Here is a 22,761-nt window from a genome sequence, read left to right on the forward strand (position 1 = left end):
ACTCGGACACGACAGAAAGAGACATTAATGATGCAATTGTTGCCGTGGTTGGTGCGACTGAGACTGTTAGGGTTACGTCACTAAGGCACGCATATGGAGACACCCGTAATGCTACCGTAATTACAAATCACAGAACTGGGACAAGGCTGGTGGCTAACAGGCTTAAGATAGGTTGGGTCCACTGTAGGGCAACATTCGCACTGATAATGATAAGTGTCATAGATGTTGGTCCACAGGACATATGAACTCAGACTGCAAAAGACTGGATAGATCTGCCCTCTGTTTCAACTGCGGCGAGAAGGGACACATCATTAGGGACTGTAGAGAAGCCATGAAGTGCCTGGACTGTGGCAGTAGAAATCACCGCACCGGAGGCGTGAAGTGCGGATCTGAAGCCCATGCCTAGATTACTATTATCTAATGCTAATCGGAGCTATCTCTCCCATTATCTAGTGGCGATGATTGCCACGGAGATTGAGGCTGATTTGGTGATTACTACTGAGCCTAATAGAAATGTCGCTGCTCGTCATGACTGGATAGAGGACACCAAAGGCGATGTGGCAATCAAGAATTGCAGTAATAGACACGCTTGGCAGTTGCATCGCCGTGATGAAGGAATTTTGTCAATTATACTGACTGAGTTTTTCTTAGTAACCGGTTACGTTAGTCCCAATATTGATCTCGAGGACTATGAGACATACATTGGCAAACTAATGAGTATAACCATGCAGGCGCCCAAAAGAGTCATTTTAATGGGAGATTTCAATTGCAAAGCAATAATCGCTGGCAGTGACTACTAACAACAGAGGGCAGATATTTGCGGATATGATGATGGCCACAGGATTGACTTGCCTGAATGATGGGACTCACATCTATGAGGCGAGAGGTCATCGATCAGTACTTGACCTAACTTTGGTGGATAATAGATGGAGTGTTTCCTGTTTCCGTTGGAGCGTTCTCGAAGCCGAAACTGGAAGTAATCAATTAGCTACATTATTATTCTTCGACGATGACCGATCGGCAAACAAGAAAATACCTGTAATGCCGAGAATATCCAATAGGCAGGTTGAAATAGTGGTGGACAGGGTAGCCCGCAAGTTGTCGGATGGAAGGGAAGTTACGCCGTTCGTACTACAGGACCTTATAGCTGCGAAGATGGCGAGGATGCCCCACAACAACAGGGGGCATCAGCCGGCATAATGGTGGACTACTGTCATCGCTGACCAGAGACGGACCTTACAGTATTGGCGTAGGAAAAAATACAGACTTCGCAGAGTTGGAGGTGATGCTTTTAACCACGCCACGAGTATGTTCACAGAAGCTAGACGGACATTAAATCAGCTAATCAAGACCAGCAAGAAACGGTGCTGGAAAGAGATATGCGGGGAGCTCGACTCGGACCCGTGGGGGAGAGCACATCAGATAGTTACTGGTAAACTGGGAAGACGATTGCCCCTCCTTACGGCGGAGACCGCTGTGGAACAGCTAAACAGGCTTTTTCCGGTACCTGAATCGGACCCTCTGGAATTGGTGAATTACGATGCCGGTCGTTTCACGCAGCAAGAAGTTGCCTTGGCTGTGTCAAGACTTAAGGAAAAAAAGAGCCCAGGACCTGATGGCATTCCTGCCGCGATTCTCAAGGGACTTGAGAATTTTGGTGCCCAAAATAAGATGTTTCCTAAGTGCTGGAAATCCTCGAGGACGGTGTTTCTACCAAAGAATACTTCTTCTTCTGAGATTGGATACTGTCCGTTCTGCCTCATTAACGGAATGGGCAAAATGGCGGAACGACTTATTGCAAACAGGTTAATACAAGAACTGAATGACAGCGACGGGCTGTATAAGAATCAGTATGGTTTTATTAAAGGAAAATCTGCCCTGAATGCCATGAACAAAATAATTAAATGGGCTATTAAAGTAAAAAGCGGAACATGGCGGACCATAAAGATACCGTTATTAATAACTCTAGACATTAAGAACGCTTTCGGTTCTGTCAGATGGGCTACAATTATTTCAGCACTGAACAAAAGAAATGTAAGCGCTGGTCTTCGGAGACTGATTGCTGAGTATCTCTCAGACAGGTGGACAAGGGTAAACACGTGGGAGGGTACACTAAATTATCAAATCCACGGTGGTGTCCCTCAGGATCATTCCTGGGGCCACTTTTGTGGCTAATTGCTTTCGTTGACGTACTGCGATTGCAGATGCCAGCCGGGACTGAGGTTGTCGCATACGCTGATGACTTAGCTATCATGGTCAACGCCAAGACTGAGCTAGAACTTGAGACCTCTTGTAATAGAGCACTTAAAACTGTATGCGATTGGCTCACTGAACATGGACTGGCATTATCTCTGGTCAAATGTGAGTACATAATGATTGCGGGCAGAAGAAATATTCGAGACCTCGACTTGTGGATTGGAGAACATAGATTAAGAAGGGTGGCACATACTAAATATCTTGGCCTAATAATATATAAGTCCTTAAATTTTGGTTTACACGTCGCTGAGAGATGTAAATCTGCTGAAAAAACTCTCAAAGCCATATTAATATTAATGACAAGACGTGAAGCACCACGATCATCTAAACGTAGGGTTTTAGTCTCCGCATGCACCTCGGCTTTATTGTATGCTGCACCTGTTTGGTATAGAGCCATATTCACGCAAAGGAATGCTAAACGATTGAGGAGTCTACATAGACAGGCTCTAGTTGGGGTGATATTCGGATACCGCACAATATCTTATGAGACGGCGTGCATTCTGGCGTCCACAAAACCCATAAAACTCCAGGTTTTGGAACGCTGGCTTCGATTTCAGGGCATGGAACGGGGTGATGCTTCTGAAGTTGTTATGCAGGCATGGCAGCGTAGATGGAGTTAACAACAGGGGCTATGTGGACAAAAAGGTTGATTTCAGACATTAGCCAATGGGTCAAACGAAAGCATGGCGAGGTCAGCTACTATGTCTCTCAGATGTTCTCTGGACATGGAAATTTCGAGCAATACGTATTCCGCTTTGGCAAAAGAAGCTCTCCACGTTGTTGGTACTGTGAACGCGATGACGCAGCTGAGCATACAATATTTGAATGCGATAAATGGACAACACTTAGGTTTCGCACGGGAATACAGAACCTCACACCCGAGGAACTAATCAGCTTCATATTGAGTTCTAGACAAAATTGGAATAATATTGAAAAATTCTCCTTTTTAGTTTTAAACGAGAAATATGTTACTGAAAGAAGTATGGGGTACTAATAAAGACTGAAGTAATTGTAGAACTAGGATATTCATGAGTATTGTCTCTTTATGACTAATTGTTATGACAATTGTCTCTTTATGACTATTGTCCTTTTATACTTGCGGTCGTAGACAGCAAGTAGGCGTTACGAGATCGGACTGGGAATATAAAGACCGAGACCCGGCTTCGTAGTTGGTGGTTGGGAACGACATAGTCGGGCCTGGCGGGGTTAGAGGACCTTCTGAGGGGTTAGAGGCAGGCAACACCAAAACACCGAGACCCGGTTCCCGGGGATGGGGCTGGGGACGGCATAGCCGGAATCGGTTTCTGCCCTGGGAATTTGAGGCAGGCAATGTAAAGAAAACAAAAAGAAAAGATTCGACCTACCGAGCTAGAAAGGCTGACCTACCGAGCCGGACATACAACCGGTGGGTGGGGAGGCCTCCTTTGAGTAAAAGGACACTTCCTCGGGCTGTGTATACTTAATTGGATAACCGGCCCGAGGGAGTAGGGGGAAAAAAAAAGAAGTTATTCAGGAGGCTAAGGATAAGACAGGTATAAATAGGTGTGTTCGTAAGTTAAAAAGCTGATAAAGACTAACAAGAAAGAGATGTTCAAACACTATGTGGAAAGTCTATCCCCTTTGAGTAGAGATGAACATTCGTTTTGGAAGGTATCGAGGAGACTTCTTACAAAGGAAAGTAGAAGGATTAAAAGTTCCTGGGTATGACTTAACAACTCATAAGATGCGTTTTTGATGCATTTAGGGTCACAGAGTACATAATGCGCATTTTTAGTGGCATCTTCGGACGACGAATTTCCACTAGAATGAAATGTGTCACAAATAACGATGGTCCCAAAACCCAGAAAACCAGTATAAGAGATATCTTCGTGTAGACCTATCAGCACTCTAACTAATCTTTCTAATATCTTTGAGAGACTCATCTTCAGCTGAATTAGACCAATTTTAGTAGAAGGGATTGTTATTCCTGACCTCCAGTTTGGTTTCCAGAGTAGGCACTCTAGCATTCCCCAAATTCATAGAATTATTGATGTCATCACCAGTTGTTTGGAAAGGAAGGAATAGTGCTCGGCGGTATTTTTGGACATCCAACAAGTTTTTGATAAGGAATGGTTGCCTGCTCTGCTTTAAAAGCTGAAAACAAGCCTGCCACAACCATATTATTTTGTATTACAACTATCTTGATGGACGGTTGTCACAGATTAAATATGGCGAAGTGTTAACAGGCTTTTTTTTACGAATCACGGATTCCGCAGGGTTCAGTTTTGTTTTTAATCTAATCTGCTGATCTCCCAAGCACGGAAAATGTCGTTATTGCGCCGTTTTTTGATGACAAGGTGGTTATGGAAGTTGACATTAACCCAACAGTAGCGTCGGAGAAACTACTGTCGGAGGTGAGCTTCTCAGTGAATCGCTAGTCTAATGGAAAGGAGGTACTTCAAAGTCGAGTCATGTGACGTTTGCGATGAGGAGGGGGAGCTGTCTACATCGAGTTTACATCCCTCATTCGAACAACGTACAATACGTAGGACTTCATTTGGACCGCTGCCTAACATGGAAAATTCATGTGACAGAAAAGAGAAAACAATTAAATATCAAACACAGACGGTTGAAATGGTTATTAGAAAGAAGGTCCGTGTTAGCCTTAAATAACAAACTTTCGTTGTACAAGGCGTTTTTAAAGTCAATGTGGTCTTACGAGATCTAACTTTGGGGTACGGCAAGCAGCAGTAATATCGATATCATTCAAAGGTTCCAGAAGAAAGTGTTCAGGAACACTTCGAAAGCGCTGTGATTTGCAAGGAACAAGGAGATCCACGATAACCTAGGGACCTAGGTGAAGAAACCTGCTACCTATACGTGAAGAAATCCACCGGTTAAGTTCAAAATATGTCCTTAAGCTTGACACGCACAAAAACTATCTGGCTATTAACCTTTTTGATAATAGCGAAGATGTGAGACGACTAAAGAGGCTACATATATTGGATCTAGGTGAATATCATCCTTTTATTTATTAAAGTTTTTATATTTGACTAGTGTTAATTTGTTAAGATTTATTTTTTCTCTGTATGACTTGTAACCTTTTATAATACTGGATTGCTTCTTTTGTTTTGTTGTACTGTAACCATTTAATTTTATTGTTATATGTTTATTACTTACAATTTTATTCGTTGAATTTTTATTTTACTATACTGCGTGTAAAATTTTATATTGTCTTGCGAGTTTTCACTGAATTCCCTCTTTTCAGGTCATTATTACTGTACAATTTACTTATAATTTGTTTCATTGTTCGTTACAATAAAACAATGTACAAAAAAAAATCTGAGGCAAGTATTTTAAAAAGCTTCACTGATGTGAAAGTATGACGTTGATAATAATGAATATCATTTACAGTTAAATTAAGTAAAAATATGAACAAATCCACCTTGATATATTTAAAGCATAATATTAAAATAAATTCGTTTTCTTTTGAAAAAGTAATAATTGATATTTCTAATGACTATCATTATTATTTAAAGGTGAAGATTTATTTTTAAGTATAAAGGTAAATCTATACAGTTTATTGCAAATGTTAGAGGTCTAGAAATGTAGCAGTCTTATCGTAAACTGTAAAACTAATCTTTTATTTCAGAAAGGATATGAAAGTGTGATTTTAATTCTTTTAATGTAATATTTCAGTCATAAATTCATTACTATAGAGGTTTAAATGTTACATTTTTACAAGTATTTTACTTATTACACAATATTTTGGGTGGATTTGCTTCAAACACGAGTTATTGATGCTGTGTTAGAATTTCAACACTTTGTTTTGATAAAACCTTAAAAATTACTATTTTAACGGTCAGTTGTACGGTTGAAAACGCGTAGTGATTTTACATTGTACCACATTTAAGCAGGCTAAAATAAAACAAAGGTTTATCTTCATGATTTTATATCAAGCTTTTCAATAGTTTGTGTGTTACACTAATTTTTCCATAGAATATTAAAATATTTCCAGGAAATAAAATAGAAATTAATATTTAACCTTTAAATTAATTAAATTTCTATTTAATGTAATATTTGTTTTAATGTTGTAATATTTGGTTTATACTAATTGTAAACCAGGTTAAAACTAAAACCAGGTTAAATGGATTAATGTACTTATTCTAAAATTAAGTAGTTAATGAAATAAGTACGTAAACAGACGCTGTGAGTTCGTTAAAATGTTTAATTAAATTATTACCGAATAACTGAAGTAATTATACATTTTTCGTTAAATATACATCAAACTTAAATTACGCATACGAGTATATGTGGGAGTAACTAAATTTACGTCTACCACAAATCAAGCCAGTACTACAAATCAAATCAGAGCCGTTGATGAGACTTAATTTTATCCACAATAATTCAATTGCAGATAAATATTATGGGCAACTGTTCGAGATTTTGAACAGGTGCAATGTGATCACAGTTCCACTCAGTTACTGACCCTGCTCGAAACCGCAACCCAAATGCCTCGGCCTCCTTACCTCTTCGCAACTTCCACATTGCTGCCCAAACTTTCACAATTAAATCGATTGGGAGAGGCTTTCCCAATACGGTGGTAGCCTCGTAGTAACTTATATTAAACACATCAGTGCATACAATTAAGGCTGTGCGCTAGGCACTCCTTAAATTTTGAATAAGTGCCTTTTCTGTCCAACCTATGCGCCCAAACGCCGCAGCATAAGATACTATAATTTTGAAGAAACCTCGATACACCATATATAAATGACGGCTCGACAGCCCGTAATCCTTCCGAGCAATCCTCCTAAGCTTATGGATCACTGAGACGGCGTCCGCCATTACTTGCTTAAAGTGGTTGCTGAACAACAATTTTTCATAAAAAATAAAACCTAGGTACTTATGAACTCTAACTCGGCTGATTACACAACCTTTATATTTAATGTGGGGGTTACGACTGTACGATAATTTGTCTACAGCCTTGAGAAGCATACACACTATCTTGGGCGCAGAAATCTTTAAAGTTTGCATGTCCATCCAGCTCTCTGGCGTAGGTTACCTACGCCTACTGTGACGCACAACGCACTGTGAACTGCGTTGGAGTACACTTTGTTAGTTTCCTATAAGGCATTCATAGAATTTGAGAAAAAAAAACATGTCGAAATGTTGGGCTAATCATATTTAAGGCCTATTTAATACCGTACATCTCCGCGACAAAATACTGGTGATATTTGGAAGGCCAAACATGCATCTGCTCTTGCAAACCACAAAAGCAAAAATGTTAGTCGTTGGTCAAACCGCAATCCTAAAAATCTAATCCGGGTACATGTTTCAACTGGTTCACCATGAAGTAACGGTAGAGGATCAACATGTTCCCTCAAGCGTGGAAATTCAGATACATCTCATTTACTCCAAAGAAAACGTGAATGGATATGTTTTACAAAACGACACTAAACTTCTTATTGTATTTTGGAGCATCCTAACACTAGGAAATGAAGTTCTAGAGTTACGTAAATTGAAAAATTATCAACAAATAAGGAACACACAACCACTTTTTGCACGCAGTTTTTTTATACTATTCATAACTATGGCAAATAAGGTAACACTTAGGACACTTCCCAGTGATATTTAATTTTCTAGTGTTAAACGTTCGGATATCGTCGTACTAACTCAAACTCGAAAAGACCGACTTCTGAAGAAATCCATGATAAGTTTAAGGAGATTTCCTTGTATACCACATTAATGCAATATATTTAGGATTCAAATCCTCTATGCCGTGTCGTATGCATTTTTGGTATCAAAAAATTCACACTGTAGGTGTCCAGACTGTAGGGTCGATGACACTGTGGACAATTTCCTATATGTCTGTCCCCGGTACGAAGCTGAACGTAACGTAGTTTTTAGGGAACTTGAGAGAGTAAAGTCCTTCTTTGACCTTCGAGTCAACCGGAGGACTCGCAAATATTGGGCAACTGTTGCTGGCTTCCTTGATTCCTCGCTTTGCGCAGGACAGCCGAAGGGATCTAGTAGAGTAGGAACCTGGGTGCTAGAGACCACCTGGACAGTTTATTGGCCTAAGGGAGGCACTTTGCGTGCTCGCGAGACTCTGCGTTATAGCAGAGTGGGAGTAGAAGGTCTGTCCGCCTCTCCCTCGTAGACCAGACCGGTGTCCATAATTTAACCTAAGTCTGAGATATGAGCTAAGTTTGAGTTGAGTAAGGGAATTTAGGACTAAATTTTGTTGCGATCAATATTTTGGTGTATGTTTGTTTAAATTTGCCTCTAATTACGAGACATTCACTAAATTGGCTCAATTTAAGTAGAACTAGGCGCGGGGTTCGTGCTTCCGCGAACTCGGGTAGCTAGTTCAGAGGAATACGATGTAGGACATTCAAGATGTCCAGACAAAGCCTACAGCGAAGGCAAATTCTGAGTTAATAAATGACCGATGTAAATGGCTACCGAGGCATTTATTTCGATGGGATCCCAACGAGGCCAGGCTTATTACTATGAGATGTAGAAAGTCGGAGGGCGATAGACGACTCCCGTTAAAGCCCAACAGTGCAAGGGGTAGTGGTGGTGGTGCGGCGACCGGAACGTGACTAGGCGGGTATCTTCTCCTATGGGGTTGGGATGTATATTCATAGGTGATGAATGAAGGCAACGTCATGTTGCTTGCTGAATAATGGTTTAATGAATTGTAACATAACGTATTAAATAAAAAAATATAAAATTAAATAAAACATAACGTTAACGTGGTAACGTTCGTCCGAACAAAGAATGGATTAAGAATATGGAACTACGAATATGACGTTACTGCCTTGGATCAGATTCGAGCGCTGAATGCTAGTACGAGCGGAACTCTCCGGTGAGCGCTAGCACCTACTAGATCGCCCCAGCGGACGGCTCGACGTGGAACGGAAAATATTTATGACATCCTTCATAAATATTTTTAATAGTTGACGCGGTGCACCTACCCATTTTAGTAAACATGACAAGTGAGCGGTTGGGACACGTAAGCCGATGGTGGATGGCACCGCGCTTAGTCCGCTCACGCTGTTAGGTAAGCTCTAGGAGCTATGTTAGGATATTGATTGCAAACATTTTCGAGGCTCATTTGCCGTTTGTGGAACAGACATTCGGTCTTATGCTGTAGGATGACCGATTGGGGTGGTGGCTGGAGAAATGTCAAGAAAATTAATCTCTTTCCTTAGTCTTAGCGACTGATACAATTTTTAGTTTTCAAATTAGAATAATAAGGCATTAAAACTTTGAGAGCCTTGTTGATTGTAGTTTAAATGAGTTTCTTAAGTTAATACTATTAAATTTTTCGTTGAAAAGTTTTATTGCAAAATTTAGAATACAAAAATTCTATTTTTTTTTTCCTAGTTCGAAAAATAATGTTGAATTTAAAATTCTAAACGTTAACATGTGATGGTAAATAATTTTCAAAAAATTCGAAATCTGTATTTCCTCTTTGATATGTGATGTAATATATCACGGGAAAACAAACCAATGATTATTGTATTTTCATGGAAGTTTAAAATGTGGAAATTATTAAAATTGCTTAATGAATTCTACAATGTTCATTCAACGATCATATATTAAAATTCATAAAGAAAATTAAAAAAGTATTGTTTAGAGATTATCTTTTTAAAAGATACAGTAGGAAAAAATTAATTAAAATGAGACCTGACTGACGAAGTTTGAGAATAAATACAGTATATCTTAATATTTAGGTACCTTGGTTAACAAACAGTCCACTGCAAGATACACCGGTCATTGATTTCTATTAACGTACCGGCTTAAGCATTAAACCTAGTAATACTTCGAGTACTCTACATCATCATCCACAAAATTACCTACGAGATGAAGTTCCTTTTTATTTAAAATTACGAGTAAATTTACCATCATTTACTCTAAGGGTGCACTTGAAGATTTCAAAGTTCAGCGTAATGTTTTTGTTTTCATCTTGCTTAAATTACATAGAAAATAATCCACTAGCATTACTGTTTTAGATCTAAAAGCTCACCAAAATATTAATCAAAATTTGAAAGCTAACTACATTTATTTGTAATCGGTTATATTCGGAATCGGTTCTAATTTATATTATTCCATGAATAAAAAAATAATGGATTTTTTTAAGAAAAAAAATTGTTTTATAAGTAGGCTATTGTGTAGTTTCGTTTCTTCTTATACAATATATTGCGCTGTTCAATATTTTTTTTGTAATCTCAGTGCGTATTATTTTAATGTTTTTGGTACAAGCATTGGTGTGTATGCAAACACCCGTGGTGTGTGTGTGTGTGTGCGCACGCGTGTTTAGTATATACCTATGCTAGTTTTTTTAATTCTTTTATTTTTTTTTATTTTCTTTACTACCCTGGGCCGGACCGACTTGATGATATTACGCCACCCAGGGGAGTGTCCGTTACTCTAATAGGCCCTCCCCGCCTACCCGCTATATACCGGAATGGCAGGTAAGGCCTACCGGTGGCTCTTTTGAGATTTTTTTACTCTCTATTATGTCCTCTATGGAACCACATCATACCTACAAGTCGTGATGTGACCCCCGGATCTTTCATAATACTCTCTTGTCCCTACAGCACACCCCAAGGAGTCCTCAGCGGATCATTGAAACCAGCACACCTAAGCATGCTGGCTGTCACCGCTGAGGCTGTCCACCCGACCTAACATACTAGAAACCCATACTTCTTTCATCTTCATTCTTCTGTTTTAGTACTGTCTTTATATAATCAGCGACCTTCCTCCAGTTCTCCTTAATGCTGAGCATGAAATCCATGGTCTCGTTCGGCGTTTTTCCATGAGTACCAGCGTCGTGTCTTAGTCTTATCCATTTATTACATACTAAAAACGTATGCTCAGAATCATCGTCCTGTTCGCAGTACATGCACGTGGGTTCATTCCTTCTTCCCACCTTATGGAGATAACCATTGAAACACCCATGTCCCGTCAGGAATTGGGTGATCCAATAGTCATTTTCTCCATGCCGCCTGTTAATCCATCCTGTTAATTCTGGAATTAAGGTTCTTGTCCATCCAGCCACTCCAGCCTCCGCCCATCTCTCCTGCCAGATTCTATGTATGTTTTCCCTGACTTCATTTTCTGCTCTCCCTAAAAACCTGTCAGTTCTATATCTGGCGATAAGGTCAATCAGTAACATTCCCGAGAGCACACAGAGGGCCTAACAGTTATATAGGCAGACACTACTCCCAGTAGTATCCTCCTGTGTGCTCTCTTCAACCTGTCTCTATTTCTGCTAATAGTGAGAGCACAACTCTGTATGCCGGCACGGCATACATCATTGTTGACACTACGGTTGTCGCTAAAACTCTTCTTTTTGATGCCCGAGGAGCGCTCTGCTTTGACAAAATTATATTTAGGAATTTAGTCAGTTCCTCCGCACTCTGACAGACACTTAGTACCTGCTCAGTAAATCTGCAGTTTTTCTGTAAGATGACTCCAAGATATTTTAATACTGTTACTTCCTCAATATTATAGTCTCCAATTCGTATATGTACTGGCTGCAATACACGTTTTCCAGTGAATTTAATGTATTTACATTTTTCAATCGAAAGCTGCAATCCCCTATTAATGAGCCATCTACCAACTGTCTCTAATGCAGCGTTTGCCATGTTTTTTAATTTTTGTCTACTTTTACGTGCACTCATCTTAGCAATTTGTCTTACACAGTTCATCAGTCTCTAAATCATTATTTCAAATGAAGGAAACAATCCCTGTTTCTTTTCAAGCACGCAGATCTTGTAAGTACATTTCTAGATTTTACCTTTCAATTGTACGGGAATTTTATTTTTACACTGTAAGTAAATGAAATCTTCCGCTACCGGCCATAATCATATGGTGTATATCCATCTCCCTTCCTTCGTCTGACAAATATTTAAATGCGTAACCTGTCTTGTTCGAGTTTATTTAATATATCCATTAAGTTTTTTCTTTAATTTATACGTAAATTTATTAAAGTTATGTTTAATTTACCTCATAATTATCTTACTGATGCTAAAGACTTACTTTTATGATTTCTATAAACTGACTTTGTCAACAAGCCACAGTTGAAGAGTAAAGGCGTTATAAAAATTCTTATTGATAACTGGATTCATGCAAAACTTTGCAATTTAAATTTTATAAAAACAAAAACTCACGTTAACTGCAATAATAGTTATTTTCTAAACAGTGGAAAAGTAAGTACAATATTTGAAGTGATTTTTTTTTTTTTGTTTGTGGGCGAAAAACGTCTGGGCGTTATCATCACTCGGGATTTTATTAATAAAAGGGTAAAATAACTCCAAAATAATAAAACTAATAAGGTGTAAAATTAATATTAATCATATAATAAACATTTATTAAAACAAGAGTCAAGAAGGTAAAATAAAACTCAAAACTAATACCGCAGACGAAGTCTTTAAAATATAAAAGTTAAAATAATCGAATAAAGAAATAATATTTTCGAATAATCGAAATTTGAAGTGTTACTATAACTAACTGTGCATTAGAAAACATGAAAAATATAGCTGCTACAAAACATTATACGTTCATAGTTACAATCATGATCATTAGAGGACATGAAAAACACAGCTGTACAATGATTAAAATGTTACAGTAACAAATTGTACAGAATATTAGAAAGAATTAAAAATATTGCTGCCACTAAACATTAGTTATTATGTTTGTAACATAGCGATCAGACGGTGTCACGTCGGTGATTGGAGACGCATCAATGGGCCAGTGAAACAAATTTAATTTTAACTAACTTTATTGCACTATCAACACTTTTTCACTTTCGTTTTCGTCATAAATCTTTTTTGATGCTCACCCGGGAAGTAATTCTCTATCCAGAAGTTCTATATTTACGGGGTTCGTCTTTATGGCGTCTTATTAATTGTGCAAAACCGTCGTGTTTCCATAGTATATTATGTATAAGGAGATGAAAAATAAAAAAATATAATACTAAGTGTTTTGAGGCATAATTCTAAATTTCCAGACCCAAAAATCTATATGAAGGCATTGATTCGTAACTTGCCACACCAAGATTTTCTATAACATTAGAAAGGTCCGTAATCTTATCCAACGATAAACGCACCACAACTTTACATTCCTTATGTGATTTGTGTAATATATTTATAATGTTCAAGTAAAAGATTTATTTCAATTAATTTAGTAGTGCCATATATAGTTAATTTTATTTTGGGTAGGCTATTGAAAAAAACAACTAAAGTTTAGTTTATTGAAAATATTTAAAATATAGTAACTTTTAAAATTTACAAAATTTTAATAATTTTATATTCTTACCTTTTTATATATTAAACTCGTAATTTTATACATCACTCCGACAATTACAGAATTTTTTAATGTTGTGAATTACTCATTCTGTTAATTTATTACAATAAGGAATGATATAATAATTAGGTCAACAGTAAATATATATACGGGTAAGCACACATGAGAAGTTGTATTACCTTTTACCAACACCTAAAGCTTTTTTCCCCTTAAATAAGAATTTACTTAGATATTACTTATATAAGTTAAAAAACTGATATTTCACTCATTCTCTTCTTTTAACATAATTAGTTATACAATACACTTGGTCTCTGTGCAGTAGTTGTAGTTGTCTTGCATACGTGTTTCATTACACTGATAATTTTTAATTTCAATCCAACAGGTCTGAAATCAATAAATCTATTTTTTTAAATTATAAGAAAACATTTTTGTACTAAAATGTTAAAATAAATTTATTGCGTTTTATATATATATATATATATATATATATATATATATATATATATATATATAATAAAAAATACATATTTTACTTTAGAATATTACTTTAATTTCTTGGGTTAAGCAATCGACTACATAAACTTAAAAATTAAATACATAACATAATAATTATCCTGAATATATCATAAATAAATTATTTAAAAATACAATTCATAAATTAAAAACAAGAGTCAGAATTTTGTTGCATTACCATATGTCACATACCTGTCAGAAAAAATAAAAAAATTGCTGCAAAAGGATTTTGCAATAGCCAATCAAAATTACAACAATCTGAACAGTATGTATTCTAAAATGAAATCGTGGATAGAAAAACAAGCCAATGTAGAATACAGTATTTTGTGTTTAAGATTAATATCGTGATGTTTGAACAAACATCTCGATACCTTAAAAAAACAACAGAAGCCCATAAACATAGAAAAAAAGAAGTGACAGCGCTCCCAAAACATACAATAGAACATGAACACTCATTCGATTTCAACAGCAACAAAATATTAGACAAAAAACAAAATACATATAATAGGACCATTTTAGAAATTATACATATCAAGAAAATTACAAACGCTGTTAACAATAGAACGGACATAGCCGGATTAACAACATAGTTAATTTAATAAAAAAATTATATTTATATTGTAAATTTAGTTTTAAGGAAAATAATGTTTAACTTTTGTAATTTAAAAAAAAAAAAAAGGAAAATTGTAAAGGTTTCAATACACAGGAAATAGTAGTCAGGTTATATAAAGACATAATTATCTAAAGACAAGATGAGTCAGGTTTGAGTAAAGGGATCTATCAAAAAAAGGATGGGGATGAAATATTGTTATCTAGGATGGGTAGACCAGTTACTTTCTTAGTATGTATTAGAATTTTGTACGATGTATGTGTATTGTCACCTGACGATGCTTAGAGAATTCTAAGTGAAACGTGAAAATAAACTTAAATAATATATCATTTTTATAAGGTACAAAGTAATTCTCTTCCTAGCAATTGATTAGATTTTAAATTGAAATTTTATTATCGTTCAACCGTATAACTAGAATCTCTTTAAATTTAACAATTAACAAGATGAATTAAGAAAAATTTCAATTTAATTGATGTAAAATTTAAATATTTTGGCATTTTAATAAGCTGTAAATAAAAAATAATTTATAAACTATTTTTTATTTTTCTTAGTTTCATCATTTCTATTTTTGTATACTTAAAGAACTTCACTGATAGTTTTTAATCTTTCAAAAATCAATTTTATTTATTGTGAGGGAGACTAACTATATTTCAGCCTATATAAATGAAATTTCTATCTCTTCTCCCTTAGAAAATCTGAATTCCTTCGTGAATCTAACAGTAGTTGATATGCATATTGGTAAATATTAAAGTTTATGCAACGGTCTTAGTTCATAACTTACAATTATATTATAATAATAATACCTTTAATCATATCTACTTTGAACATGTCATACCCAAACCGTTTTGGTGAGAAATAAGTGTTTTTTTTTTTAAATTTGAAAAGTCATTTCTAAAAATAGTTTGAGTTCCGCGATGGTTATTTAAATATTTTTTTGTGACGTAAGAATTATCTTTTATCCAGATTCAAATATACCGCTAAACATATAAAATTCAAGCACAGCGGTTGGTACTCTACACTACAAGTAACGCATTTTATTAGTTGGCTCGAAAAAAATATATTTTTTCAGATATAGAAATATACTTACTAATGTACTAAACTAATATAGAAATAAAACTACATTCTGTATTGAAACAAAAAAAATACGCAATACTTGCATATAGTAGCGGGGGAAAAAAATTTGTTACGTTATTTATTTAAGTAAGAAATGAACGAATATATTTTTTATTAAAACGAAGTATATATAAATATTATAACAAAGAACTACTCTCAGAGAAAGTGAACAGAATTACCAAAGTAGTAAAATTTCTTCAACCGCGTTCATTTACTTAGCATTTCTTGAAAAGTGAGTTCTTAGACAGAATAACACTGCAATGTTGACGTCAATGCAAAGTAATTAAGAATTAACCTCTGTAAATGTTCAAAGGATTATCTTATGCAAAGTAGCTGAAAATATTTTTTAATAATGTTAAATATATCCTTAATAAAAGTAAAATAGAAATGTAAATTTCTACTAATTTATGGATAACTTATTTTAAACTGGTCCTTTTCTTTTATAATGTTTTTACTTGAAGTAAATAAAAATAATTTATATTCATACAAAGGAAATTTGAACATCCTCATTCATTTATTATCAACTTTTTCTTTCTTACTTCATAAATCAGTTACTTTTATAAACTATTTTCTAGATAAGGCTGTAATGATTACCCTCATTTTCAACAGAGTTACTTCCGTATAAATTAAAATATTAATTTAACCTTTGGTATAATTTATATTTCATTAACATAAAATGAAAACTTATCATGATGTAAATAAAATAATTAGTTTATAGAAATCTAAAGCTCCATTACATTAACCATGAAATTTAATAGATAGCCAAACGGATTGCCGACAACACAAAGTACGTAAAGTTGGCATTTTGATGTGGTTATATTTTCTAGATCGAAATAACATTTTGTAATGGATGGAATAAGGTCTCTGAGAGCGTACTATATTAGTAGTATAGAAACCTCGGGTAAACGTAATTGCTCCTTCCCCGTCTTTACGTTTGAAACCGAGTAACTTATTCAATACATTAAAAACCCTTCCCCCACCACTTTACGTTTCAAAGAACCCGAGGTTTCTTTTCACGAGCGCTGATTGGTCGCTAACCTCAGGCAAGATAACCCGCTAATTTTAAATCCAAAATTCTCCATTAAAATAAAATTTTTAAAAAGGGCGTAACTCGAAAACGGTGCGTCCTAGACGATTTTTAACGTGATTTTGAAAGGCTTAACTCAACAAATGGAAACGATTTCCGGTAGTTTCATCCTCCAAGTCCAGCCGTTCTCAAGATAGTCCTTTTCACAATATTTTTTTTGAAATTGATGAATAAATAAAATGAAAATGTGCTCGGTTAACAGTTTTAATCACTTTTAAATTCATTTTAAAATCGGTCATCATTACTTTCAGCGAAAGCAAATAAAAATCATAATTAAAATTTGTACTTATGAAGGTTGTTTAATTATTTTGCCAGTTAACAGAGAGTAAGCCACATATTTTCATATATTAATAAACAATACGGGATTGTATTTGGTTTAAAATTCTCTTCAACTTCAATATTAATTTTCAAATCAATAACGCTAATTTTTATTGATTCTTCCTGTCGTGAACAATCAATCACGTACAAGTGATGGCGAATCGGTCAATTTATAATATAATTGTTTAAATTCGACAAACATTTTGTACATCAATATTCGATCATTCTCTAAATCCTCGTATGGATAACAGTGTGAATTTATAAATACTTTAATATTTAACGTTGCACGAATCAAATGCCGACGCGTTCTTTTTAGCTTTATTTAATCTATCGGTTTGAAAGCCTATAATAACGTATCTAGGTTTGTCCAATTGTGATGATATTTTTACATTCCAAACCATAGATTTTGTCTGTGGCACTGCTGTGGATTCTGATGAATTTCTTAACTTCTAACCCGATTAAAATATTCAATACATTAAAGAAGATTGTGCCAATATAAGAACAATAGCATATCATTATTGAAATTATTTTTATTATAATAATACCATGAATTTTGAACGAATGTTATAACAAAATTAGTATTTTATTATAAAAATCTGTCTAACAAGTATGATTTAATTAAAATTTAGACAATATAAAAGATTATATTGAACAATTATATAAAAAAATACACTTCTAATCCATTTACTATGCAATTAATGCGTGAATATAATAAAGATTTATTTACTTCATATGGAAAAAATCAATGTTGAAAAAAAAATTATTTAAACAAACCCATATATGTAGGTTTAACAGTGACGGATTTGGCAAAACTATTCATGTACGATTACCATTATAACCACTTTTTATCTGATATGGTCATGAAAACATAAAACTGCTAATGACAGATACAGATTCGTTATTATACTCAATAGTGCCAACAAAACAGGAACATTTTGATATACCAAAACGATTGAATCAAAATGATGGAAATGTTTGCGATTGGGATATAGGTCTTTTAAAAGATGAAATGGGTGGGATGCCAATCTATGAATTTGTCGGGTTAAGAGAAAAAACGAATTCAATGCTTTGGGGGCGTAGACAGCAGGCTTTAGAACAAAAAAGACGACTAAGGGATTAAAAAAGGTTCTCGTATATTCGATAAAGATTGCAATTTAAACGTTTTAAATCACGAACTTTATAAAGACTGTTTATTCAATCGAAATATTTCATATTCCACCTCGAAATGATTACGTAAATTTTATCCACCAAATATACTGGATTATGAAAAAAGCTCTCTCTCTCCATATGACGACAAAAGATTCGTATTGGAAAACCTTATAGATACACTCCCATATGTGGATAAAGACATTGAGAAATATATATTGAAAAAAAGAAACTAGTTTAAATGGGCCAATAAATATTTTTTTAAATTCTAAGCATCAATATCACATGCAAATACTTCATCATGGTAATTATGACCATTCGCCGTTTTTCTCACATATTATATAAACGTCTTTATATTAAACGTCTATAGACGTATATTATATAAACGTCTTTATATAACGTCTTGTATATTATATAAACGTCTTTAGAATTGTTAATTTCATTGAAATCTGACAGTGTAAGAACCTTGTCATTGAACCTTTGCGGTAAAAATATTTTTCCAATCCTTCAATTGCAGAAATAATTGAATCACCATTTTTTGTTTTTATAAACTCCACTTTTTGAATTCGATAACGCCTATTTTGCATCATTTCATTAATCTTTTTAATATTGTTGCAATAATTTAAACTATTCAATTTATCGAACATTTTTTTTTTGTCTTCAGACATTTGACTGGTTTGATGCAGCTCTCCAAGATTCCCTATCTAGTGCTAGTCGTTTCATTTCAGTATACCCTCTACATCCTACATCCCTAACAATTTGTTTTACATATTCAAAACGTGGCCTGCCTACACAATTTTTCCCTTCTACCTGTCCTTCCAATATTAAAGCGACTATTCCAGGATGCCTTAGTATGTGGCCTATAAGTCTGTCTCTTCTTTTAACTATATTTTTCCAAACGCTTCTTTCTTCATCTATTTGCCGCAATACCTCTTCATTTGTCACTTTATCCACCATCTGATTTTTAACATTCTCCTATAGCACCACATTTCAAAAGCTTCTAATCTTTTCTTCTCAGATACTCCGATCGTCCAAGTTTCACTTCCATATCAAGCGACACTCCAAACATACACTTTCAAAAATCTTTTCCTGACAGTTAAATTTATCGAAAATATTAGACATTTTTACTATTCTATATATAAAGTAAAATTATTTAAAATTAATATTTTATTGACGATGTAAAACATTATTTGTCTATTCACAACCTCTGTAACTGAGTAATAATGTCAATAAAAAGCAGAAATACAACAATACAAAGAATGAAACAATTGACATTCTATATACATAAATGAAAAAATAAATTGGATAAAACATTACAAAACTACATCGCTCAAATCGATCCAAGAATTGTACGTTTTATTAAAACCCAACCATTTTACAAAGGCTTTGTCACCTTTTCGTCGTAAAATTTTCTCAATTTGGTATACATCTTTATGTTTGTTTTTTTGTAGTTCGTGATGATAAAAACGCCCTTTTATGACTTCGTTTCGGGAATCAATTAGTTCATAGGTAACAGGATTGGATTCACTATGTACTGTATGAATTTTAAATATTTCATTTGTCCAATTTGGTAGATAGACCTTTACAAATACTTTTGTATGTTTACTTATAAGAACACTACATTAAATTTAATTTTTACAACTTTTTTTCTATCGTACTTTTTATTTAAATTTGCCAAAACTTGCGCTTTGTTCGTCTTGTTTACATCATTGGGTTTAAATAATATAGCCAAATATATAGAATTATTGTATTCATCTAAAAGAGTGCAAAATATCAATCTTACAACAGTGCCACAGACAAAATCTATGGTTTGGAATGTAAAAATATCATCACAATTCAACAAACCTAGATACGTTATTGTAGGCTTTCAACCCGATAGATTAAATAAAGCTAAAAAGAACGCGTCGGCATTTGATTCGTGCAACGTTAAAAATATTAAAGGATTTATTAATTCAAACTGTTATCCATACGACGATTTAGAGAATGATCGAATGTTGATGTACAAAATGTTTGTCGAATTTAAACAATTATATTATAAATTGACCGATTCGCCATCACTTGTGCGTGATTGATTGTTCACGACAGGAAGAATCAATAAAAATGGGCGTTATTGATTTGAAAATTAATATTGAAGTTGAAGAGAATTTTAAGCCAAATACAATCCCGTATTGTTTATTAATATATGAAAATATGTGGCTTACTCTCTGTTAACCGGCAAAATAATTAAACAACCTTCATAAGTACAAATTTTAATTATGATTTTTATTTGCTTTCGCTGAAAGTAATGATGTCCGATTTTAAAATTAATTTAAAAGTGATTAAAACTGTTAACAGAGCACATGTTCATTTTATTTATTCATCATTTCACAAAATATTGTCAAAAGGACGTATCTCGAGAACGGCTGGACTTGGACGGATGAAACTACCGGAATTCGTTTCCATTTGTTCAGTTAAGCCTTTCAAAATCACGTTAAAAACCGTCTAGGACGCACCGTTTTCGAGTTACACCCTTTTTTAAATTTTTTGTTAAAATGGAGACTTTTTGGATTTAAAATTGGGAGGTGATCTTGCCCGAGGTCGCGACCAATCAGCGCTCGTGAAAAGAAACCTCGGGTTCTTTGAAAGTGGTGGGGGGACCATTACGTTTGAACCCGAGTAAATTATTCATACATTGGGGAGGCTTCTTTCTTTAATGTATTGTATAAGTTACTCGGGTTGAAACGTAAAGTTTAGGTGAGGGGGGCATAACGTTTAAACTCTAGGTTTCTATACTAATTATATTTTCATCTATTTGAAATATTAATTCTTAAATTTTTTTCTTCATTAGATAACAAAGAAAATAGGTTTTATATTTTTTAATTAATCTTGAATCTATAATGTTAAGCATTAGCATTGTTGTTCTTTTATTTATAGACGTTTAAAATAAAGTAGCTGTTTTATAAAAATAAAAGATAAATTATTCAAACTGTATTAAATTATTAAACAAGGAAGAACATCCTCAGTATTACTTTTCTCAATTTGAAAACAGAATAATAAGAATTTTTGGTCACTTCATATCACCTCAACAAATCTGATTCAATCTCTTTTGACATAAACGTGTGTAAGACACGTTTATTGATATTTTAACGTTATTACGAATATTCAGATTTTAACGATGATTCAAATCCTTGTACAAAGTTCAATACGAGTTTTCAGTATAAAATTAAGATTATTTTTCGAGATCTTAATTTATTTTCTACCTATATAATTTTTCTTGTAATAAATAATATACACAAATTATTACCGGATAATAAATTCAACTTATTATATTACATTTAATAGATTCATGAAAGCAGTTCATCTAATCAGGTTGTTCTTGAAAATTTCATTCTGATTTAATAAGAAATTGCACTATTGTTAAAGTAAATAAAAGCGAAATGAGTTAACAAAACAAAAAAAAAAAAAAAAAAAACAAACCTTACTGCGTATACCCTAACTTACAGAGACTATTTTTCCTAAAGTAGTTTACCTTTTACTTTTCAACAAAAACTCCTTTTAACTATCAAAAGTTACCACTTAACTTTTGCTAAACATAGATTTCTTCTTTCCTTTAGCTAGATACAAAGGACTATAGGTAAGTTTAGGGAGTAGGGTAACTAGAACTTCTTGCATACAATATTACCGTTTTCGTAATTCTCTTTATGTTTTTAACTGCATTCTCATTTGTAACAGAAGTATTTATTCAGCAGTTTTTAGGGAAAAAAGCTGCCGAGTTTTACATTAAACAAATATGTAATTTAATATTAATTTATTTAACGCATACCTTTTTAATTAAATTGAATAAAAAAATATATCAAATAAAAACATTAACGAAGGCCCAATAATAATTTTTAAATATACCCACAATTTTCAATTTTTTTTTTTTTGTCTTCAGTCATTTGACTGGTTTGATGCAGCTCTCCAAGATTCCCTATCTAGTGCTAGTCGTTTCATTTCAGTATACCCTCTACATCCTACATCCCTAACAATTTGTTTTACATATTCCAAACGTGGCCTGCCTACACAATTTTTTCCTTCTACCTGTCCTTCCAATATTAAAGCGACTATTCCAGGATGCCTTAGTATGTGGCCTATAAGTCTGTCTCTTCTTTTAACTATATTTTTCGAAATGCTTCTTTCTTCATCTATTTGCCGCAATACCTCTTCATTTGTCACTTTATCTACCCGTCTGATTTTTATCATTCTCCTATAGCACCGCATTTCAAAAGCTTCTAATCTTTTCTTCTCAGATACTCCGATGTCCAAGTTTCACTTCCATATAAAGCGACACTCCAAACATATACTTTCAAAAATATTTTCCTGACATTTAAATTCATTTTTGACGTAAACAAATTATATTTCTTACTGAAGGCTCGTTTCGCTTGTGCTATTCGGCATTTTA

General features: G+C 34.1%; 1 protein-coding gene and 1 long non-coding RNA gene across 2 annotated transcripts in view; one reads left to right on the forward strand and one right to left on the reverse strand.

Annotated features, from left to right (window-relative positions):
- The first annotated feature begins 458 nt into the window (after positions 1–458).
- On the forward strand, positions 459–800 carry LOC142327388 (uncharacterized). Its single transcript, XM_075370807.1, has one exon. It carries the CDS (start codon positions 459–461, stop codon positions 798–800), a length of 342 nt encoding a protein of 113 aa, XP_075226922.1.
- Positions 801–13,645: 12,845 nt separating this feature from the next.
- Positions 13,646–22,761, reverse strand: part of LOC142327589 (uncharacterized) — a 70,517-nt gene continuing 61,401 nt past the window's right edge. The window contains exon 3 of the long non-coding RNA XR_012757028.1: positions 13,646–13,938. This is a non-coding gene — a long non-coding RNA (uncharacterized LOC142327589). The remainder of the gene's footprint in view (positions 13,939–22,761) is intronic.

Source organism: Lycorma delicatula, chromosome 1 (genome assembly GCF_047948215.1).
Source record: "Lycorma delicatula isolate Av1 chromosome 1, ASM4794821v1, whole genome shotgun sequence".
NCBI lineage: Eukaryota > Metazoa > Arthropoda > Insecta > Hemiptera > Fulgoridae > Lycorma > Lycorma delicatula.